This window comes from Gallinula chloropus, assembly GCF_964237585.1.
Source record: "Gallinula chloropus genome assembly, chromosome: 1".
In the NCBI taxonomy this organism is placed as follows: domain Eukaryota; kingdom Metazoa; phylum Chordata; class Aves; order Gruiformes; family Rallidae; genus Gallinula; species Gallinula chloropus.
In genome coordinates, this window is record NC_140085.1 from 188,357,845 (window position 1) to 188,381,313 (window position 23,469).

A 23,469-nucleotide genomic window follows, 5' to 3' on the forward strand; every position below is an offset into this window, starting at 1 on the left:
GTCTCTTCTGGCCAATGTACCTGTAAAATCCCTTCTTGTGATTTTTAACATCCCTTGCCAAGTTCAGTTCCATCTGCGCCTTGGCTTTCCTGATCCCATCTCTGCAAGTCCGAACAGCATCCCTGTATTCTTTCCAGGCTACACACCCTTGCTTCCAGAGCTTGTATTTGCCTTTCTTTTCCCTCAGTTTGACCAGCAGGTCCTTGCTTAGCCATGCTGGCCTCCTGCCCCTCTTGCCCGCTTTCTTATTCAGGGGGATAGAGAGTCTTTTAGCTCTCAGAAAGGCATCCTTAAAGAGTAGCCAGCTGTCCTCAACATTTCTGTCTCTAAGGACCACCTCCCAGGAGATCTTGGCCAACAAGTCCTTAAACAGCCTAAAGTTTGCTCTCTTAAAGTTCAGTGTCCTGGTCCCACTTTTCGCCAGGCCCACATTCCTTGAGATTACAAACTCAACTAGGGCATGGTCACTGCAGCCCAGGCTGTCTCCAACCTTAAGACCTTTAATGATCTCCCCCACATTGGTGAGCACCAGGTCCAGCAGTGCATCGCCTCTGGTCAGTCTATCCACTATTTGAACCAGAAAGTTATCATCTACACACTCCAGGAGTCTCCTGGACCTCTTGCAGCTCGCCATGTGGTTTTCCCAGCAGATATCCGGGTGGTTAAAGTCCCCCATCAGGATGAGTGCCTGTGACCGTGATGCCTCCTGCAGATGAAGGAAGAAAGCCTCATCGGTAGTCTCTCCTTGATCAGGTGGCCTGTAGTAGACCCCTATCACCAGCTGCTCTTTATTAGCCCCATCCCTAATCCTGACCCACAGGCTTTCAACCTGCTCCTGGCCACCTTCCAGAGAGAGCTCCTCACAGTCTATCCACTTTTTAACATAGAGGGCAACCCTACCACCCTTCCTTCCTAGCCTATCCCTTCTAAAAAGGCGATACCCTTCTACGGGGGTATTCCAACTGTGGGAATCATCCCACCATGTTTCCGTGATTGCAACTAGATCATAATTCTCCAGTGACACCTGTAAATGTATTAGATGACACATTCTACCTGAAAGGAACAGCAAATCTTTTCCTCTTCACCTTCTGCAGATCACTCAGGAGTTTAAAAACCTAACACAGGCCCTCACCTCTTCACCAGCTACAAACTCGGTTAAGGGAAAGGTTCTCAAGACCTCTCCTCATGCTTTCACACTTCTTTATCTCTTCCAGCTTTTCTAAACCCTGAGACCAGCACTGAAGAGTGCTGAAAAGAGAGATCTACAGAGACTACCATCTACGGTCCCTTCCCAGTAAATTCTACAGTGCAGTTTGCACGTTGGTAACTCCTGAGCATCACATTTCTAACTCTAAGGTCTTGCTCCTCAACAACAGACAGTTACAGCTTGGGTCCTCCTCTTTCTCTCCCTTGCACATCTCACCATCAGGCCAAGGGGGATGGAGTGAAGCTGAAGAAGGGAAGGGTTGGGTTGGATATTAGGGGGAAGTTTTTTACAGAGAAAGTGGTGAGGGGCTGGAACAGGCAGCCCAGAGAGGTGGTGGGTGCCCCATCCCTGGAAGTGTTCAAGGCCAGGTTGGGTGGGTCCTTGTAGATCCATGCCTGGAGGTTGGTGGGCCTGCCTGTGGCTTGCCTGTGGCCCCCAACCTTTCCCTCCCCTGGTTGGGTTGCGAGCCCCTTAGTGCCCGACTCCTGCGAGCACAAGCTGGCCCCAGGCACCGCTGGCACCCCCAAAAGTGGGGTGGAGGTGGCTGGTATCCCAGTGGGTTTGCTGGTGCCTGGGGGTGTGGGTGGGCTCGGAACGGGGCCAGCAGCACCCACAGGGGACCCTCACCCAGGCCCCCTCATGCTGAGCAGCGTCTCAGGGGCTGCAGTGGAGATAGGCCCTGAAGCCCTGAGGCTCGACCCAGAGGCCCTGAAGCAAGGCTGACCTCTAGATGAGTCTCACACCCCAGCACCGTGTTCCCTCCACAGCGGTCGGGATGCCGCTGTCTCTCTCTTCACATCTCTCTCAGATGGGCTTTCACCAAGGCCCGCTACTCCTTCCCCGAGCCCTGGCCCGGTGCCATGGAGGAGCTGGAAGCTCTCAAGCCATTGCCAGCCCTCCAGACCCATCAAGATCCTGAGGGACTGGGGACAGAGCCAGGGTCAGCACTTCACCAAGACTTCCCACTGGATCTGCCACTGGAGACTGACCAAGAGCAGGGCCATGGACAGGTCTGGGACAGGCCATGAGCAGCACGGACATGGAGCCTTCTCCTAGCAGACACCCAGCCATGGACATGGACAAGGAGTAGCTGGTCCTCGAGGTCATCCACACTCTGTGCAGCGTGGAGCGAGAGTGCTACAAGGAGCTACAGGCGTCTCTGGTCCTGTGGCAAGGGGCTATAAGGGGAGCCTGCAGTGTGATCCCACTTGGGGATCCCTCCCTCCAACCAATAGGAAGAAGGTGCTTGGCCAGATGAGTCTGCTGAAGCCCAGGCTGTGTCCCCGGTGTCTTGGAGAGGAGCAGCCAAGGCTGGACAAGGCTGCAGGGGAGGACTCAGTGAAGCATGAAAACACATGTGATCCCCTGTGTGCCCAGCACCGCAATAAACAATACCTGCTGAACAGCCACCAAGGCTGGGGAGTTTAGATTCCTGCTTTTCAAGGTATCACCCTCAACTCGGAGTCCTGTGCCTGTTGTGATTTTTGGCTGGCAGCCCCTGTACCCAGCTCCCAAGGAGATGCCCTCAAAGTTTCCGCCCCCCGGGAGATGCCGTGGGCAGCCTGTCCTTTCCAGCTCCCCCAAATGCCTTTCTCTTTTCTTTTTCATAGCTTTGTTCCATGGAGGCAGCATCAGAGCAGCCTCTCACTCCTGAAGAGCACCTTCCCCACCCCCACGCGGCTTCTCACGAGAGAAATTCTGCCTTCCCCGTTCCCCCCTCCCACCCCAATCCTCTCCTGTGGAACATGAGGTTATCACGCTGGAAGGACGGGATGCCATGCGGAGGGACCTGGAGAAGTGGGCCCAGGGGAACCTCATGAAGTTCCACAAGGACAAGTGCAGGGTCCTGGCCTTGGGTCGGGGAAATCCTCACTGTCAATCCAGGCTGGGAGAGGACGTGGTAGAGAGCTGGTGAGAGGTGTCCCTGCCCATGGCAGGGGGTGGGACTCAATGATCTTTGAGGTCCCTCGCAGCCCTGAGCAGTCTGTGACCGTTGCTGGAAAAGCTTTGGGACAGCACAGGGAAGGACACAGAGTAGAAATCCGTGGTAGGGCTGTTGCAGAGCCGAGCCTCAGCTTGGGTACCCCAAGCGCTCCCAGTTTGGGCTATTTTGGACCGGAAACACCCATCTGTCCCCAGAAGCATCCCCTCCCCCTGGTGGCACAGACAGAAACGAGCCCTTTGGCCACCAACAGATTTAATTCCCCAGTGCTGCTGCCAGAAAATCGGGGTCAGGGGGGTGTGGCTGTCCCCCACACCTGGGCCACTGGGGGTGGGCTGGGTGACAGCACCAGCACCAAAGGTCCCCAGTGATTTCAGTTCCCAGGTGGTGAAGCAGGGTGGGCTTGGTGTGAGCCAGGTGCTGCTCCACGGGGCTGGGTGTCACGCTGCCGGCGTGCCATGCACTCGCCGAAAGCACGGACCTGGGGCTGGCAATGGCGCCAGTCCTGCCGCGCCGCCATGCAGTCCTGCAGCTCCCGGTGCTGCGCGGCGCAGCCCGTGCGTGAGATCAGGGCGTCCACTGGGTCCTCCTCCTCCTCAGTCTTCTCCAACGACGGAGAGTTCCTGGCGTGCCCGGGTCTCGCCATCGCTGAGCCAGGCTGGAGCAAGGAAGCAGGGTTTGGGGTGCTACCTTCCCCTTCTTTGGGGGCACAAATTTCCGGGTGCCCAACACCCCACCCGTGGGTGCTCAGCACCCTCCTCACCCCCCACCTGCCCTTTCGCCCCAGCACGAGCCGTGCACTTTCTATGCCACTCCCGCGGGGGTCCAGCACCGGCCCCCACGGCCCCCCTTTCCCTTTCCCTTCCCCTTTCATTGCCTGCCCCCTCCCCCTCCATTGCCTTGCCCGCGCCCGCCCCCGCCCCCGCCCCCGCCCCCGCCCCCCATACCCCTCCTCGTGCCTACCCAGCGGCGCAGCGCGGCCCCTTTAAGCCCGGTGACGGGGCGGGGCGCGGCTGTGGAAGCGCCCGCTCACTGGCGGCGTCTTTCCCTTTGCGCTTGGCGGGGGGCGGCGGGCAGGCCGGAGGCGGCAGAGGCGGCGTTGGCCGCGCTGGGATGGCGGTGGCGCTGCGGGTGCAGAGCGACTGGAGCCGGGCGCTGAGGTGGGCGCGGCCCTCGCCGTCCCCTTCCCCCGCTCCCTTCTCTGCTCTCTTTCCTCCGGCTCCGCTCACAGCCGCTCTTCCTCTCCGCAGGAGGGACGAGGGTGAGGCCTGGCTGAGCTGCCGCAGCCCTGGTGAGTGCTGAGGCGGTGTGGGGGGGCTCAGGGGGTGGCGGGCTGGGGCGAGAGGAGGCACACGGGGACACAGCACGGGCAGTGCTGTCAGGGACCGCAGAGATGGTTGAGTCCCGCCCCCTGCCATGGGCAGGGACACCTCTCACCAGCCCCAGCTGCTCAAGGCCCCATCCAACCCAGCCTTGGACACCTCCAGGGAGGGGGCAGCCACCACTTCCCTGGGCACCCTGTGCCAGGGCCTCACCACCCTCAGAGGGAAGAATTTCTTCCCATTATCCAATCTAAATTTCCCCCCTTCCAGTTTAAACCCGTCCCCCCTCGTCCTGTGTCTCCCTGCCCTTCTGAAAAGTCCCTCCCCAGCTTTCCTGTAGCCCCTTCAGGGACTGGAAGGTGCTGTAAGATCTCCCCAGAGCCTTCTCTTCCCCAGGCTGACCCAGACCACCTCTCCCAGCCTGGCTTCACAGCAGAGGTGCTCCAGCCCTCTGATCATTTCCGTGGCCTCCTCTGGGCTTGTTCCACCAGTCCCATGTGCTGCTTACGTTGGGGACTCCAGAGCTGGATGCAGTATTCAAGAAATTAATTAGGTTTTTATCTAGTATAAACAGGGCAAGTGAATAGTTTTCAACTCTGTGCTCATGTTTTGTTCTAAAATCTGTCTCTAAGGGCTAAATTATATGAAATGCTCCAGGCTGGGTTGGTGTAAAGAATTGCAGCAAAATTCCTTTCAGGTCCAGCTGAATCCATAACTTTTCCTTGTGTTTGTCAGGTTAATCAAGATCTTACTCACTTTTACAGTGCTAAACCCGAGGTTGAAACTAATAGCATTTACAGGATCCTAGAATCCCCTGGGTTAGAAGAGACCCTTGAGTTCACCGAGTCCAATCAGGGCCTGGTCCACCTCTAGATCATGTCCTTAAGCTCTTCATCTACACCCCTTTTAAATACCTCAAGTCTGGGGCTTAAGGGGGTGGAGGGGTGCTGTGGGTTAGGAGAGATGAGGGCAGTTGGGGGGCTGTGTAAGAAGGAGTGAGGGCGGTTGGGAGTGTTTCCTGTGTCTCAGGGAGGGCTGAGGGTGGTTGGGAGGGGTGCCCTGTGGTTTGGGGCGGGCTGAGGGGAAGATAAGCTGGGGAGGGGGTGGGGTTGAGAGGTGGCTGAGCTGATGGCTGTTCTCCCCACAGGGAAGCCCACCCTGTACGGCAGCTTGACCCGCCGTGGGCTCAGCACTGAGGGCGTCCCTGACATCGCTGCTTCCGAGGGCTTCGTGGTTGGGGAAGTCACCGAGGTGCTGGGGTGGGCTGGGGGATCGGTAACTGCCTTCTGTGTGTGAAGGGGTGGTACTGTTATACCAGCCAAAATAAGAGCCTAAAACTGTTTCCCAGTTCCCTGCATGGATTATCCAGCTGTCCTTGGCACCTCGCCTGTGCTGGGTCCTGGAGCTGGTCCGTAGCATCCGCTCATGAGTCTCCCTCTCTGGAGGTATTCAAGACCCATCTTGAGTTCCCAAGGTGAACTCAACTACAAGCCCCAAGCTGCTGTTCCCAGACTGCCACTGGTCACACACAGCCAAACTGGTGAGGTGGAACAGGTCTGGAACGAGGTGTACAGGGAAGGCAACAGCTCCCAGCAAAACAAAGTATATGGAGCAGGAGATCACCAGTATCTTCTCATGGAAGAACTTTTCCTGGTGAGGGTGAGGGAGCCCTGGGACAGGCTGCCCAGGGGGGTGTGGAGTCTCCTTCCCTGGAGATATTCCAGCCCTGTCTGGATGCCGACCTGTGCGCCCTGTCCTAGGGAGCTGCTTTGGCAGGGGGTTGGACCTGATGATCTCCTGAGGTTCCTTCCAACCCCTGGGATTTTGTGATCATGCTGGGGTCGTGTGTCCCATAATCTTAGCATCTCCTGACTTAGAAGGGACCCACATGGATCATAGAGTTCAACTCCTGGCTCTACACAGGCCCAGCCAACTCCTGTGGCCATAATGGCCATCACTTCCCACCCCAGGCTTTGTGTCTTGCAGCAGTAGAACGAAGCAAGCCCAACACTCTGCTTCATCCCTCCTCAGGCTCTTGAGAGACCACAGCCAGGTCCAAACCACAGTTCCACCTCGACAGCCTGACGGCCCTTCTAACTCTTCTTCTTCCCTTTTCTTCCCTCCTCTAGAAAAGCATTCTCATTTCTTGTCCACATGAAAATGCATCCACAAAGTTTCTGGCTCCTTACACAACTTTTTCCAGGATTCATCAGAAAAGTGTAAGTAACCTTGTGAAATGAGGTGGGGGGGAAACACATGGGACTGACCCCGAGCTTTCGCAGCGTGTCTCAGGCGTGTTGCATGCTTGGTCTGAGGGTTGACCAGCAGTGTGACTTCATATTTGAACTGGGTCATTAAATGTTATAGGATCAGAGAAACTTGGGGAAGTTGCTTGTGATTGGGAAAGCTGGAGAGCTGGGCAGGGAGAAACCAGGTGAGGTTTGATAAAAGCAAGTGGAGAGTCTTGCACTTGGGAAAGAATTGTACAGGCTGGGGGTGAGCTGCTGGAGAGGAGCTCTTCAGAGAAGGACTTGGAGGTCCTGGTGGGTGACAGGGTGGCCATGAGCCAGCAGTGTGCCCAAGGAGGCCAATGGGATCCTGGGGTGCATGAAGAGGAGCGTGGCCAGCAGGTCAAAGGAGGGGATCATCCCCCTCTGCTCTGCCCCGGTCAGGTCACACTTGGAGTGTTGTGTTCAGTTCTGGGCTCCCTGGTATAAAAGGGACAGGGATCTCCTGGAGAGAGTCCAGAGGAGGGACACGGAGATGATGAAAGGCCTGGAGCATCTCCCCTGTGAGGAAAGGCTGAGTGAGCTGGGGCTGTTCAGCCTGGAGAGAAGCAGCCTGAGAGGGGATCTGATCAATGGTTATCAATATCTGAAGGGTGGGACACAGGGGGACATGGCCAGCCTCTTCTCAGTGTCTGTGGGGACAGGACAGGGGGCGATGGCTTCAAGTTGGAAGTTTCTTGGGGTCCCTTCCAACCCAGACCAGTCTGTGATTCGATGATTCTTGTCCTTGTGTAAGGGTGTTAAGTGTTAGAAGAGCGTTACCAGGCTGGAACTGTGAAGCCGTGGTGATGGAAACTCTGCGAGGTGCTTTAAATCCCCCCAGCAGTGTATGTCTGGGGGTGACAGTAGCACCCGGGGATGTACTTAGCAGGTCTCCCCCAGCAAGGAATTAGGCTCTGGAGCAGAAAACCCTATGTAGGAGGTGACACAAAGCTAATGTTTGGTGTTTCCACCCTCCTGCAGGTTACCTGTCTCGACATTTCCAGCGGCGGTGGGCTCGGCGTGTCAACCAGCACAGATGGGACCATGAAAATCTGGCAGGCTGCAAATGGAGAAATAAGAGTAAGAGCATCTAGCTTTGATGTTGTGTGTTGGCTGTGACCTTAACAAAGTCCTTTGACCATGAATTCAGTCAGGCTACCCATACGCTGTGGCCTAGGGAAGGTGGGAACCTGACTTTTGATTGCAGAGCTAATTGAAATTATCCACCTGGGAGGTTTGAAGTTCAATCTCTTGGAAAGCCTGACTGCTCCCAAGGGAAATGATGGCTGGCAATCCAGAGGGAAATCCCAGGTTGAAAACGAGAAAGGGTGGTTAGGAATGACAGCTCCTAACCTGTGTGCTGCAAGCCCTGAATTGGCTTCTGCAGTAGAGAAGAGGTGAGGAAAAAGACTCCTGCCTGTGATGAATTAACTGGGTCGTGGCTAGAAACACCGGTTACTGTGGTTCTTGTGCAGCTTGACCTGTCAGCTGCTTGTTTAGCAATGGATAAAGACATTTCACCCGTTCTTAGAACCAAATGTAGCATCCTTTGCTGTGTAATTAGCGACTCCAGCAGTGGAGGGAGGCACAAAGTGGACCTGCCAGCTCTGTGCCTGCCTCAAATTGAGATGAGTTCCCTTGCAAGAACCCAGACCCAGAGGATTTGAGCTTAATCCACTGCCCACGTGTGAACACCAAGTTTTAGAATCCCAGACTGATCTGGGTTGGAAGGGACCCCAAGGATCACAGAGTTCCAACCGCCCTGCCACAGGCAGGGCCACCAACCTCCAGGCCTGGAGCTACACAAGGGTGCCCAGGGCCCCATCCAACCTGGCCTTGAACACCCCCAGGTACAGGGCACCCACCCCCTCTCTGGGCAGCCCGTTCCAGCCCCTCACCACTCTTTCTGGAAAGAACTTCCCCCTAATATCTAATTTAAACCTCCCCTCTGTTAGCTTTAATCCACCCCCCTTGTCCTGCCATTAATTACCCTTTTAATAAGCCATTTCCCCTCCTGTTTATCTGCTTCCTTTAGGGAAGGGAAGGCTGCAGTGAGGTGCCCCCAGCTCCTTAAGTCTCTCTCCGTAGGGGAGGTGCTCCAGCCCTCTGATCATCTCCATGGCTCCTCTGACCCCTCTCCAACAGTCCCACATCTTTCTTGTGTTGGGGCCCCAGCTCTGGACACAGGACTCCAGCTGGGGCCTCCCGAGGGCAGAGCAGAGAGGGACAATCCCCTCTTCTCCAGTGTCACAGCTCAAGAGTCGCTCTGTGTAAGGGTGATAACAATGGAACTAGCACGTAGTTCTTTGTTTTCCAGAGACTGTTGGAAGGCCATGTGTATGATGTGAATTGTTGCAGGTTTTTTCCATCGGGCCTGGTGGTTCTGAGTGGAGGAATGGATGCCCAGCTAAAGATCTGGTCAGCAGAAGATGCCAGCTGCGTAGTAACATTTAAAGGTCACAAAGGAGGTACAGAGTGCTCAGGCTTTAAATACTGCTTCATCTGCCATGTGTATAACTGTTTTGTGCCTGAGGGGTAACGGTCAGTCACCAGCCTACTGGAACAGGCTGCCCAGGAGGGGAGAAGCCTCCCTTGTAAGGCAAGACAAGACAACCCCTTTTTCCTTTTTCTCCTTTGGGTTTTGGGGAAATATTTTGACTCCTCCAAGTCTCAGGATGTCACCATGTGAAGATGCCCTGGCTGCAGGGCTAACCAAGGGTCAATAAAAGCTGGGACTTGGCTACAGAAGCCCAGCCAGAGGTAGATTTTGAGTGGCATGTGGTCAGGGCTGTGGGCTTTGGCTTCTGCCCCCTCAGAAATCTGAAATGCGTTTAAAAGATGTGCCGGTTCTGAGGATAAACCTGGCTGGAGCTGTGTGGAGCCAGGAGTTGGACTCGGTGATCCATATGGGTCCCTTCCAAGTCAGGAGATTCTGGGATAAACAGCTCTAGGGTGAGGCTGAAGGCCACTCTCTACAGGGCGATGACAGGAAGAGTTTCATCTAGTGCAGTCACTACAGATATTTCTATTTGAGTTCTGGGAGCTTGATAGAATCACAAGGCTGGAAAAGACCTTAAGATCATCAAGTCCAACCATTCCCATCCTAAGCACAACCATAACCCTAAGTACCTCATCTACCCTTTTTTTAAAACACCCCCAGGGGTGGAGACTCAGCCCCCTCCCTGGGCAGCCTGTTCCACAGCCCCACAACTCTTCCAGGGAAGAACTTTTCCCTCCCATCTGAGCTGACCCTGCCCTGGTGCAGCTTGAGCCCATTTCTCTTTGTCCCATCTCCTGTCCCCTGGCTGAAGAGACCATCACCCACCTCTCTGCACCCTCCTGGCAGGTCAGTGGAGACACTGAGAAGGTCTCCCCTCAGCCTCCTGTTCCCCAGGCTCAACACCCCCAGCTCCCTCAGCTGCTCCTCAGATGATTTGCAAAGCATCAATTAAATCCTCTAACCATCATTTTTCAGATCCAGACTCAACATCCCCATGGTTAACTCTTTTGGGGATGTTAGCAACTGGAATGAACTGTGCTTCTGATGTTGCTGTAGCTGGATGATGTGGATGCTTCTTGCCCCACACAAGCCTTAGCATGATCCAGAGTTGGGCTGGGCTTGGACTTCTGTCCAAGTTAGAGGCTGATTTTGGAGCTGGAAACTCAGCTGTGATATCAGCTCAGTCTGAGGCAAGGTGTTGCCAATTATTTTACTGGTGATTCATGAAGTCACAGAAGCATAGGGGTTGGAAGGCACCTCCAGAGCCCATTGGGTCCAACCCCCCTGCCAAAGCAGCTCCCTAGGACAGATCACACAGGTCGGTGTCCAGCCGGGGCTGGAATATCTCCAGAGAAGGAGACTCCACACCCCCCGAGCAGCCTGTCCCAGGGCTCCCTCACCCTGACCATGAAAAGTTCTTCCATGATACTGGTGATAATCTGCCTTTGTGCCAGGTGATGGCTCCTGCTCCATATGCTTTGCTTTGCTGGGGGCTGTTGCCTTCCCCGTACACCTCGTTCCAGACTTGTTCCAGCTCAGCCAGTTTGGCTGTGTGTGACCGGTGGCAGTCTGGGATCAGCACTTTGGGGCTTGTAGCGCAGTTCACCTTGGGCAATGAGCTGCTGCGTCTGTCCGTCTTCCATGCTGTCTGTCTGACTGTGGCCTTTGCCTTGACACAGGTATTTTGGACACTGCCATTGTGGATCGGGGAAGAAATGTCCTCTCCTGCTCTAGGGATGGCACCGTGCTTCTCTGGGACTGCGGGAAATCCTCCTGCCTGGGTGTCATCGCTGACTGTGGCTCTCCTGTCAACGGCATCGCTGTGGGTGCTGCTGACAGCTCCCTCAACCTGGGCTCGCCTGAAAAAGCTCCTAGTAAGGATCTTGCTCTTAAAAATTCATATTTCTTCTCCTAGCCCAAACTGCTTAGGTTTGTCACCAATAATGCTGAGTGTGGAGCTTGCTTCTGTGCCCCTCCTATCTGGGGAAGGGACCCTGGGTGACCAGACCAGAGCACTCTGGTCCTGTGGAGGAGTTGAGCGTTATCAAGCAGGTTAAGACCGATTGAGTCTCTCTAATTGCTCCTGGGGTGTCTCAGTTACTGTTACACAGCCAGGGAATTTGAGTATTATAAAGGAAAATCTTTATGTGGAGTGAACTGGAGACACATGGCTCTTTCCTTGTGGTGGTGTGGCTCTGGCTGGAGGCCAGACATCCACCAAAGCTGCTCTGTCAGTGCCCTTCTCAGCTGGACAGGGGGAAAATAGATATTGAGGGGCTCAGGAGTGGAGATAAGGGCAGGGAGAGATCATTCCACAATCAGCGTCAGGGGCAGAACAGACTCAACAGGGAATAAAGGAGAGAGACTCTAATTGATGGCACTGCCCTGCACCCCCAGTGACACCAGAGTTGGGTGATGAGAAGTGTGGCCAGATCTTAAAGCACCTCCCCCCACCCCTCCCTTGTCAGCAGACTGAGCTTTAGCCAGGATTTCACTCCCTTCTTCCCCCCATTGTGGAACGGGGAGGGTCAGGGACTGGGGGAATGGGGATTTGGGTCAGTTTCTCACGAGCTGTTTTCCTTCCTTCTTAGCTGGGGAGGGAGGGATGGGGGCATTCCTCACCCCCTCTCCCTGCTGCACTGTGGGGTCCCACCCACAGCAGACAGTCCTCCAGGAACTTCTCCCGACATGAATCCTTTCCTGTGGGGCTTGAGCTCCTCACCAAGTGCCTCAGCGTGGGTCCTTCCATGGGGAGCCGACCTTCAGGCCCACCCAGACTGCTCCAGCCTGGTCCCCTACAGGGTCACAAGCTTCCCTCCCTCCCACCCAGCAGACCTGCTTCGGTGTGGGTCTGTCTGTCCACAGGCTCCAGGTTTCACTGCCAGGAGCTTGCTCACACCTGGGATTCCTACGGGGTCACAGCGCCCTTCAGGTGTTCCCACCTGCTCCAGCACGGGATCGTCCATGGGCTGTAGATGGGATCTCTGCTCCCTGTCATCATCCATGGGCTGTGGGGGGACACCCACTCCACCATGGGTTTCTCCAGGGGCTGCAGGGGCATCTTTCTCTCCGGCACCTGGGGTGCCTCCTCCCCCCTTCCCTGCCCTTGGTAGCTGCACAGCTCCTCACATCTCCACTCCCTTCTCTGGGGGCACAAAGCAGCTGCTTGAGGGTTTGTTTCTCCTCACTGTGGTTCCCAGAGATGCTGTGACCATCGCTGATGGGCTCGGCCTTGGTCAGCAACGACTCCGGCCTTGAGCCATCTGGTGTTTGCTCTGTGGGGCCTGCAGAGAGCTTCTGGCTGCTTTTTGGCAGCCCCCCTTCTCCATGAGAACCCAGCCACCCAAAACTGTGAGACTCAGGGTACAGAGTTAACACCATTACGGGTTCAGCTGTCAGGTTTGGGTATCACCAAGGCTCATTCCGTCCCCCGCTGGAGTGAACTGATGTCTTTGTCAGGTGACCGTGAGGTTGGGACAGAAGGGAAAGTCCTGCTGCTGGCTCGAGAAGATAAGAAGCTTCAAGGAGTGGGACTGCAGAGCAGGCAGCCGGTAAGGGGACTCTCAGAGGTGTTTCCCTGGGGAAGGTGCTAGAAAATCCGCTCAGAGGCATCAGGCCTTTGGCTTCTGTTTCCTTGGGTTGGAAGCTGTGGGTTGTGTGGCTGTGCAGAGCACTGGGCTGAGGAATGAAACCAGGTTCAAAACAACCCAGATCAGTGAGGTGGTTAGTGTTAATCCTGTTCCTTTCCCCTGGTGAGGTCCCCCCCAGGCCACACAACGGGACAGAGCCAGGCCAGGTGGTGGTGGGGAGCTGATCCACCTGCCTTTGGGCTTGTGTGCTCCCCAGATATGCTCTAAACGAAACCCCAGTACCACAAAGTGGTGCTGTCTGTGCTTCCCACTGGCCAGATTTATTTGAGAGGGGGGAGGTTAAGGATTAGGAATTGGCTCTGGAATTTAACCCAGGTACTGGGTTAAATGAAAGGCTCTTTAAACACTGGCCAGTAGATGTCACCGTGAGTGCAGGAACCGCAGGCTGCCTCCTGCATCCAGAGTGGAAAGCTGCTCTTGGTTCTGCCTGGTGTTTTAACCACGGTGTGAAGGGAACCTCAGGTGGTCAGCAGTCCATTGCTCTCCTTTTGGAGAGGGAAGATGGTGGTGAATGGAGTCACAAGTGGTGTTCCTCAGGGGTTGGTCCTCCAACCCACCCTCTTTAATATCTTCATTGATGATTTGGAGGAGGGAATTGTGTGCTCCTTCAGTAAGTTTGCAGATGACACCAAGTTAGGGGGAAGTGTGGATCTGGCAGAGGGTGGGAATGCCCTCCAGAGGGACCTGGGCAGCTTGGATCGATGGGGAGAGGCCAGTGGGATGGAGTTCAACACGGTGACACGACGGATCATGACGTGAGGAGGTCTCCCCTCAGCCTCCTCCAGGCTGAACACCCACAGCTCCCTCAGCCACTCCACGTAGGATCAAATCTCAGCCTTTTGGCTAAGAGTGTAGTGTCTCTTCTTATCAGTTTAATATCTGATACGTCCTTGATGAGAGGGTTTTATATTAAATGAATTTTTCGTCTTGGGAGTTGAACCCTGAATTTGCCTGTGGCAGGGGGGTGGGAACTTGGGGTCCCTTCCAACCCAGACCATTCTGTGATCCTGTGATTTGCCCTCCAGCCCCTTCCCCAGCCTGGTTGCCCTTCTCTGGACACATTCCAGGACCTCGGCGTCCTTCTTACGGTGAGGAGCCCAGAACTGGACCCAACAGTCGAGGTGCAGCCTCACCAGTGCCCAGTCCAGGGACACAGGATCATCGAGTCCAACCCCAGGATCCAGGAGCATTTCCTGACTGCGCCGTGTCTGCTGACTTGGCGAGACTGATCCTGGAGACCTGTTCTCCTGCCCATCTTGGAGCAGGGCTGAGGGGTTACTAACCTGGCTCTGGGTTTGCCAGTTTGTGCTGTGGCTCCTGGAACTTCTGGGTGTCCCGTGGCCTCATCTGTCAGTGTCTGACCCTTGCATTTGTTCTGTGTCCTCAGGTGTTCCTCTTCATCGGATCCGATGCGTTCAACTGCTGCACGTTCCTCTCTAGTACCTACATCCTAGCAGGGACTCAGGATGGGAACATCTATCAGCTGGATGTGAGAAATATTAGGTGAGTGTGTGCCAGGAGCTGGGAGTTATTGAACAACCAACATGATCTCCTACTGGAAGGTGACCTGCTCAGTAAAAGGATCATATAATCATAGACTGGTCTGGGTTGGAAGGGACCCCAAGGATCATAGAGTTCCCACCCCCTGCCACAGGCAGGGCCAACAACCTACAGGCCTGGATCTACACAAGGTTGCCCAAGGCCCCAGACCAACCTGGCCTTGAACACACCCACGGATGGGCCACCCACCACCTCTCTGGGCAGCCTGTTCAAGAGGGCAAGGTGTGGATGTTGTCTACCTGGACTTAGTAAAGCCATTGATGCTGTTTGTTAGGGCACTCTCCTGGAGAACCTGGCTACTCAGGGCTTGGGTGGGCTTACGCTTCACTGGGTAAGAAAAAGAGCTGGATCCCCGGGCCCAAAGAGTTGTGGTGAATGGAGTTAAATCCAGTTGGTGGCCGGTCACAAGTGGTGTTCCCTGGGCTCAGTTCCCAGACACTCCTGGGTGATCACTGATCACACCCCCACGTCCTGCAGATGTTCCTCCTGTTATCTTCTAACCCTGAGCTCGTATTCACGCATTGGGGTGGGCTCCTGACTACAGCCTGTAACCACCTTCCTTGTTTCTTCTCCTCCTTCTAGTGCTCCAATCCAGGTGATCCATAGATCAGGAGCACCAGTGCTGTCGCTGCTCCCATACCGAGACGGATTTATCGCCAGCCAAGGTACCTCAAGTGTTCCCCTCTTCCAGTAGAAATTGTAGAAGCAAATTGAGGAGCTTTGTGCTCTTCGTTACCCTTTTACATATAAGCACAGTCTGTGTGGGCAGTGTGTCCCTGGCAATGAGTGAGGGGATGTAGCTGTGTTACATGGCTGCTGTTGGCATCATGAGTTTCGTTCCTCACCTTCCCTGTGTTCCTCCAGAATAGGGTCTGAGGGCGCCTCTCGGCTGCTAGAGCCTTTTCTCATCTCTCTGACATCTTCACAGCATGTTTCCCTCTGTACCCTGTGATCAGTGACCCTGTACTGGGCATTGGTGAGGCTGCTCCTCCAGTGCTGAGTCCAGTTCTGGGCTCCTCACCATCAGAAGGACATGGAGGTCCTGGAGCAAGTCCAGAGAAGGGCAGCCAGGCTGGGGAAGGGGCTGGAGGGCAAATCCTCTGAGGAGTGGGTGAGGGAGCTGGGGGTGTTGAGCCTGGAGAAGAGGAGGCTGAGGGGAGACCTTCTCAGCGCCTCCACTGACCTGCCAGGAGGGTGCAGAGAGGTGGGTGATGGTCTCTTCAGCCAGGGGACAGGAGATGGGACAAGGGGAAATGGGCTCAAGCTGCACCAGGGCAGGGTCAGCTCAGATGGGAGGGAAAAGTTCTTCCCTGGCAGAGTTGTGGGGCTGTGGAACAGGCTGCCCAGGAAGGGGGCTGCGTTGGACTTGATGAGCTTAAAGGTCTTTTCCAACCTCAGGATTCTGTGCCCAGGCCTTTTCACTGGGCCCACTGGAGCTGTCTGTAATTAAGAGCGTGGCTCACTTCACTAATCGCCCTGTTTTCCTTCCTCTGGCCAGGCGATGGAACCTGCTTCATCATTCAGCAAGACCTCGATTACATCCTGGATCTCACAGAAGCGGACTGTGACCCTGTGTACAAGGTGAGGGATGCTGTCTTATCACCCCAGGTAAGGGGTGTAGGGAAGCTTGATGCCAGGTAGCAGGCAGCTGCCCTTATCTCAGGACTTGGCAGCCTGCACCTCAGGTTCCTTCACACAGTTGCCTTTTAAGCTGGTTTCCCCCCCTCCCCCAAATAATCTAAATATTTGGCATAAACAAACCCTCTGGCCTCTTATCTGCATCATGCAGGAGCGATACCAAAGCAGCAGAGTAGCTTGGTTGTTGGAGCAGCTCTGGCAGAATTAACTGAGCTGTGAATTAATTGTGCTTGGAGGATCCTTGGGGGTAGAAGCAACAGCTGGCTGGGCACTGCTGCCTCTTCTCTTGCCCCCTGGTGACTCGGGACCCAAAAGCAGGCCTCTGGCTCCTGTGTTTCCGGACACCCCGCTGCCCTTGGGAGTGTGACACGGGTTCCCTCAGCTCTCAGCTTGGTGGTGCCAGTGGAAATGTGCTTTTGGTTTTAACCCACAGAATCACCAGGTTGGAAAAGTCCCTTAAGCTCAGGGAGTCCTGTCCTGTGCTGACCCAGATCTCTCAGTACCTCATCTCCCCATCTGTTAAACACCCCCTTGGGATGGGGACTCAGCCCCTTCCCTGGGCAGCCTGTTCCACAGCCCCACAACTCTGCCAGGGAAGAACTTTTCCCTCCCATCTGAGCTGACCCTGCCCTGGTGCAGCTTGAGCCCATTTCCCCTTGTCCCATCTCCTGTCCCCTGGCTGAAGAGACCATTGCCCACCTCTCTGCAGCCTCCTGTCAGGTAGCTGTAGGTGCTGAGAAGGTCTCCCCAACCCACTCCAGCTCTGCCAGCCAGTTTTCCCCCTTCTAAGTACCACTCCTGTGGAGGCTGAGATCTGACCCACACAACTCCTTGGTGTCTCACCCCCTTTTTGCATTTAACAGAAGAACCTCTGGAATCAATGCCAGAAACAGGCTGTTAGCTGTCACTTGAGCAGCAACTCTCCTTAAATCCCACTCACTTTCCCCTCCCTCTTTTTCAGGTAGCTGCTTGGGAGAAGCAAATTTACACGTGCTGCAGAGATGGCATAGTGAGGAGATACCAACTTTCTGACCTTTAGTTGCCTGGATCAGTGTGGAGTTGCACCAAAGTAACTCTTCCAAGCTTATTTTCTGGGGTGGTGTGTTTGAGGTGCGTGTGTAGAAGCTTCTGAGGCCTGTGGAATCTTCTGAGGCCGTTGGGATGAGAGGGCTCTGTACAGCTGTTTTTGGGGATGTTTCTTACTGTGGGACAACTTTGGATTTTTTTTTTTTTTTATTGAGTGGGAGAGAGGGGCTCTGAGGTGTCAGGGAGGGTCTTGTGCTGCCACACATCTTCTCACTGCTGGCATGGGGCGTGGGGGGTGTGTGTGTAAAATAATAAAATATATTGGATGTGGGGGTGACCTTATGGCAGAATGGCCTGAAATAAAGCAACTGCTTTAGTAACACCATGTGGGAAATACATTTTCACAGACTCACAGAACTGCAGGGGTTGGAAGGGACCTCCAGAGCCCATCGGGTCCAACCCCCCTGCCAAAGCAGCTCCCTAGGACAGGTCGCACAGGTCGGCGTCCAGACGGGGCTGGAATATCTCCAGAGAAGGAGACTCCACACCCCCCTGGGCAGCCTGTCCCAGGGCTCCCTCACCCTCACTGGGAAGAAGCTCTTCCCCAGATTGGTGTGGAACTCCCTGTGCTCCAACTTGAGGCCATCGCCCCTTGTCCTGTCCCCACAGACAATGAGAAGAGGCTGGCCATGTCCCCCTGTGTCCCACCCTTCAGATATTGATACCCATTGATCAGATCCCCTCTCAGGCTGCTTCTCTCCAGGCTGAACAGCCCCAGCTCACTCAGCCTTTCCTCGAGGGGAGATGCTCCAGGCCTTTCATCCTCTCCGTGTGCCTCCCTCCTCTGGACTCTCTCCAGGAGCTCCAGGAAAACTCATTTTAAAAAGCCAAAGTGTTTTTAAAAGGAAATAGAAAGAACCCGCGGGCGAGGCGGGGCCCGGGGCGGGAGGGCAGAACTGCCCCTGCCGTGCTGCCCTGCGCGGCCCGGAAGCGCCGGGCTCCATGGCAACGGGACGCCATGGGGCAGAACTACTACGCCGTGCTGGGCCTGGAGCGGGGGGCCGCGGACGCCGACATCAAGAAGGCGTGAGGGGCTGCGGCCTGGCGGAGAGGGGAGCCCCAAGGCCGGCCGGCGCTGGGGGGGTGCGGGACGGGGTGTTGGGGATGGGGGAAGCCCCGTGTGTCTCCGCAGCAGGGCCCTGAAGTGGGAGGTGGGGAGGAGGGAGGGGCCTGGGAGAAGCGGCAGGGCCACAAATCCTGGGAGAAGGAGGGAGGGAGCAGCCGGGGCTGGGGGTGTCCTGTCCCCGCGTCCCCGCCCCCCCAGGGCTGGCTGGCTGCAAGGCTGGCTTTTCCCTTCTTTTCCCCTCCATAGCTATCGGAAACTGGCCTTAGAGAATCATCCATTCAAATGCAAGGAGCCCTGGGCACCGGAGAGGTTCAGGCAGCTGGCAGAGGCCTATGATGTGCTCAGCGACCGTAAGTGGGGGGACAGTCCCTGCCCCTGGGTCTGGGGGGGGGGTGGGCCTGGCAGTGAGACGCCTCTGCTCCGGCCAGAGGTCTAAGCCCCCTGTCATTAGCACCCTATGGAGGTGGCATCAGCCCTTGAGCCCCAGCAGCTGGCAGCTCTTCCTGCTGCCATCCCACTTGGAGAGGGATGGAAGCCCTTCTCCAGCCTCTTCCCGATCGCAGCCTGGATCTCAGGCTCTTCCCCTGCTGTGGGAGACCATGGCCGGTGCTGACTCCTCCTTGTTCCCTAAGCCATGAAGAAAGGGATCTACGACAAGTATGGAGAAGAGGGTCTCAAAGGTGGCATCCCCTTGGAGTTTGGGGACGAGAACCCCTGGAGCGTGGGCTACGTGTTTCACAACAACCCTGACAAAGTCTTCAGGGAGTTCTTTGGTGGAGACAACCCCTTTGCAGGTAGGTGGGGGTGACACTCTCCTAACACATGAGCATGTGGCTGTGAAGTTTAACAGGGGCAAGTGCTGCATTCTGCCCCTGGGAAGGGGTGACTCTGGCTGCACACCCGGGCTGGGGGATGAGGCACTGGAGGCCAGTCGTGCTGAGAGGGGTTTGGGGGAGTCTTGGTTGATAGCAAGTTACCCTTGAACCAGCAGCATGTGCAAGCAGCCAGGAGGGGCAACCACATCCTGGGGTGCTCTGACTTGACCTGTGTGGAGCCAGGGGTTGGACTCGATGGGCCTTATGGGTCCCTTCCAGCTCAGGAGGTCCTGGGATTCAAAATAAACACACTCCTAGGGAAAGACCACTTCAGCTGGAGCGGGAATGTGGTCACAAGCAGAAGGAGATGAGAGGTTCCTGTTTGCCTGGCATCCTTGGGGTGCTCCGTGATAAGGAGACCCCAGGGGACTCCCCGACCTCTGGTCAGAGTGAGGTGACCCCCTGCTCTGCTCACTCACCCAGAGTTCTTTGACAAGGATGGCTCGGAGCTGATCCTGCCCTTCGGAGGGCTGCGAGGAAGAGGAGCGATGAAGCAAGACCCCCCGATCGTGCGGGATCTCTACCTCTCCCTTGAAGACCTTTTCCATGGCTGCACCAAGAAGATTAAGATCTCCCGTAGGGTGGGTGGAGGTGGGGAGCTCAGCAGGGGGAGGAATTTGGGGCTGGACTCTGGCTGTAGGATGTTTTGGTGGCAGAACCTGAGGTTTTAGAGCTGGTCCTGCTCAGGGGGCTTGGCAGACCCCGGCACTCCGCATCTGTGCTGTGCCACAGAGAGGAATCTGAACCAGACTGAGCACAGATGCTGGAAGGATCTGAGCTGGTACCCTCCTCCTCTGGCTGGAGATGGGGAAATCAGCAGGAGGGGATGATGTAAAAGCTGATGGGAACAAGGGGCTTATTTTGGAGAGGGGACACAGCATTTCCTGGGCAACCACAGACTCATTTTCCCTTGGGGCTGCATCTCCTTCATGCTGTCAGCAATCTGTATCCCTCTTCCTGCTGTCACCATCTCCTGGTTCCAGCCCTGAGTGTCTCCTGCTCAGTCTGACTCCATTTGTCCCTGCCATGCTGTGGAGTTGGAGCCACCCTCACTCTCCTCTGCACCGGCTTGAACGCAGCTGGATGAGCAGAGCAGCTGTGACCCCCTCTCCGTGCTGTCCCTCAGGGTGTCACAGCCCTGAGGAGCAGGACTTGGGGGTACCAGTGGGTGAGAAACTGGCCATGACCTGTCACTGTGCGCTGGCAGCCCAGAAAGCCCCCCCTGTCCTGTGCTGCATCCCCAGCAGCAGGACCAGCAGGGCTGGGAAAGGGGGATTCTGCCCCTGTGTTTGGGGGTCCGCAGGACAAGGAGGACATGGAGCTGTGGGAGCCAGTCCCCAGGAGCCCCAGAGATGATGGGAGAGCTTGAGCCCCTCTGCTCTGGAGCCAGGCTGGGAGAGCTGGGCTGGCTGAGCCTGGAGGAGAGAAGGCTGCTTCTGGGGAGAGCTCCCAGCCCCTTCCCATCCCTCAAGGAGAGCTGGAGAGGGGCTGGTGCCCAGGGCAGGGAGGGCCGGGCCCAGGGAAATGGCCTTGAGCTGCAAGAGGGCAGCTGGAGAGGGGCTGGGGGGCAGAAATCCTTCCCAGGGAGGGGGGAGGCCCTGGCACAGGGTACCTGGAGAAGCTGGGGCTGCCCCTGGCTGCGTCTCAGGGTTCAAGGCCAGGTTGGATGGGGCCTGGGGCACGCTGTGCTGGTGGGGGTGTCCCTGCCCGTGGCAGGGAGGCACTGGGGGGGAATTGGAGGTCCCTTCCAAGCCAACCCAGTCTGTGATTCTCTGAGCCAGCTCTTCTGATCCCCTCATCTCCCCCAGGTGATGAATGAAGATGGTCAGACAAGCACCATGAGAGAGAAAATCCTGACGATCGAGGTGCAGCCGGGGTGGAAGCGGGGCACTCGCATCACCTTTGAGAAGGAAGGAGACCAGGTAATGGTCATGGTGGGAAGTTCTGGGCCGGGTTTCCTCAGGACCAACCATCTCTCCAGGCCATGGGCACTTTGTCACATGGCTCCCAGCACAATTCCCTGGTCCTGATAGAAAACCATTTGGTTTCTAGCAAACCATCCCCAGGTGTCTTTTCAGTTTGGGTTTTTCTCCCCTTAATTTTAGGGCCCAAACATCATCCCATCTGACATCACCTTTGTTGTCCAAGAGAAACTCCACCCGAGGTTTCAAAGAGTCAACGACAACCTCACCTATGTCAGCACCATCACCTTGGGAAAGGTAAAGAGCCAAGGGAGGCAACGGGGCCAAGCCCAAACCTCTGCTTTCCCTCTGGGGCTGCAGATGCAGCTCTGAGTCCCACTCCCGTGCCTTGCAGGCCCTCATCGGCTGCACGGTGGACGTGAAGACGCTGGACGGGCGGCTCCTCAACATCCCCATCAACGACATTGTGGAGTAAGTGCTGCTGGGCAGATGGATGGCTGGGCTGGGTGGCCAGATGGGGCCTTTCTGCAGAGCTCGGTGGCCAAGGAGATGAACAGGCGCTCGGGAAGAATCACAGAGTCACAGAGTCACAGGGTTGGAAAAGCCCTTAAAGCCTCAGCCTCCTCTTCTCCAGGCTGAACACCCCCAGCTCTCTCAGCCGCTCCTCAGAGGATTTGCCCTCCAGCCCCTTCCCCAGCCTGGTTGCCTATTTCTGACACAAGCCAGGATGCCATTGGCCTTCCTGGTCACCCGGGCACACTGCTGGCTCATGGTCAGTCACCCACCACCCCCAGGCCCTTCTCTGCCTGACAGCTCTCCAGCCAGTCTCCCCCAGCCTGTAGCACTGCTCGGGGTTGTTCTGTCCCATGTGCAGCACTCCAGCCTGTTCAGATCCCTCTGAAGAGCCTCCCTACCCTAAGGCTGATCAACACTTCCTCCCAGCTTAGTGTCATGACCTCAGGATTGACCTGGAAAAAGGTGGGAAAGGCAGTGAGGTGAAGGCTGGGTGGTAGAGCCCACAGGGCACGGGACGTGGGGATGTGAGGCTGGAGGAGGACGGGCTGTCAGTTGAAGCTGGAGGAGCAAAGTGACCTCCAGAAACCCCCTGAGAAGCGTGCATGGGGCTCTGTGCCGTGACACGTGGCTGTGGGCTCCAGGCCAGGATTGTCCTGTGGCTCCTCAGCCCCTTCCTTTGCTTTGCAGCCCCAAGTACTGCAAGGTGGTGCCAGGGGAGGGGATGCCGCTGCTCCACGACCCCAGGCGCAAGGGCGACCTCCTCATCTACTTCAACATCTGCTTTCCCAAGAACCTTACAGCTGAGCAGAAACTGCTCTTACAAAGGGCTCTCCTCTCCTAGGGGACAATGTCCTTCCCCTTCCCCTCTCACCAATAAAGTGCTGGAGCCAGCACTGTCACAGGCCAGAGCTGGGTGCAGCCCTGGGATCCTTGAGGCTGTTTCTCCCGTCTCTCAGCTCCACCTTGTTTTCCCAACATGGTGCCAGCCTGCAGCAACCCAGAGGGTGATGGAGGATTCTTGTGGGGAGGGGGGGAGCAGGGGGGCTTGCAGTACTCCCAGCACAGCTTATGCATGAGGACAGGGAGGGTTTGGGCGTGCGGGGGTGGCAAGGGGAGTACTGGGGGGTAGCAGAAAAGATTTACTCCAAGCCTCGCTGTAGCCATGACAACGGTTGGGCTCTGGCAGATGTGATCCCTGAGGTGCCTCCAGGATGGTGGCGATGGCCTCAGGCGTTGGGCTCAGGAGGGGACCCCCTGCCCATGGCCATTGGGCCCCATTTCAGCTGCTCATAGGTGAGGAATGTCACAAGGCTCCAGGACCTGAGCAGCAGGAACCTTCCAGAGTGTCTGGGCTCAGGATGTCCTGTCCCATCTTCCTCCACTCCAGCAGCAGCTGCGTTTTGGAAGAGGATGGACAAGGGTGGCAAACCCCTTGTAGAAAGCCCCAGGGTCCGCCCCCTCCCCCCTCCCCCATGTTGGAGCAGGGCCAAGGCGCTGCAGCTGCCACCGTCCCCATCCTGCCCTGAGCTCAACTTAACCACCTCCATGGGGGGAGGAGGCAGCAATGGTTTTTGGGGTGCCTGCTCCCTGGTTCTCCCTGTCCATGGACACGGCGGGGGGTGACAACTCAGTCTTGGGGTGGAGAGAGGGGTGGGGGCTGTCTGCTGCAGGTGCCACGGCCCCCACAGGAGGCAGGGATGGAGGTTGGGGTCCCCACCTGAAGGGATGAGGGGTGTGGGTGAGGCCTGGAAACCCCTAGAACCCCACTTGGGGCTGGCGGGGCAGGGCAGTTAGGAGAGAATTGGGGGACTCCCCAAGGCAGCTGGAGGGGACAGGGTGTTCCACAGGGAGAGTGGAGGGCTGGGGCGGGGGGTCTGACACAGGATTGGGGTGTCCCAGGAGCAGACACAGAGCA

The 23,469-nt window shown here is 56.5% G+C and overlaps 2 protein-coding genes across 2 annotated transcripts; both read left to right on the top strand.

Annotated features, from left to right (window-relative positions):
• Positions 1-4,262: 4,262 nt before the first annotated feature.
• LOC311205238 (proteasomal ATPase-associated factor 1-like) lies at positions 4,263-17,497 on the top strand (the record flags this gene model as incomplete). The annotated part of the gene is made up of 12 exons (XM_084279578.1): positions 4,263-4,309; positions 4,400-4,440; positions 5,619-5,722; positions 6,601-6,690; positions 7,723-7,821; positions 9,059-9,209; positions 10,921-11,115; positions 12,701-12,792; positions 14,279-14,394; positions 15,034-15,116; positions 15,950-16,032; positions 17,051-17,497. The coding sequence occupies 12 exons, from the start codon at positions 4,263-4,265 to the stop codon at positions 17,126-17,128; spliced, it is 1,179 nt and encodes a 392-aa protein (XP_084135704.1). The 3' UTR covers positions 17,129-17,497.
• A 636-nt stretch (positions 17,498-18,133) lies between these two features.
• On the top strand, positions 18,134-22,395 carry LOC311205268 (dnaJ homolog subfamily B member 13-like; the record flags this gene model as incomplete). The annotated part of the gene is made up of 8 exons (XM_084279612.1): positions 18,134-18,201; positions 18,488-18,591; positions 18,874-19,035; positions 19,540-19,697; positions 20,925-21,038; positions 21,222-21,335; positions 21,433-21,509; positions 22,242-22,395. 8 exons carry the CDS (start codon positions 18,134-18,136, stop codon positions 22,393-22,395), a joined length of 951 nt encoding a protein of 316 aa, XP_084135738.1.
• Between the last annotated feature and the right edge of the window lie 1,074 nt (positions 22,396-23,469).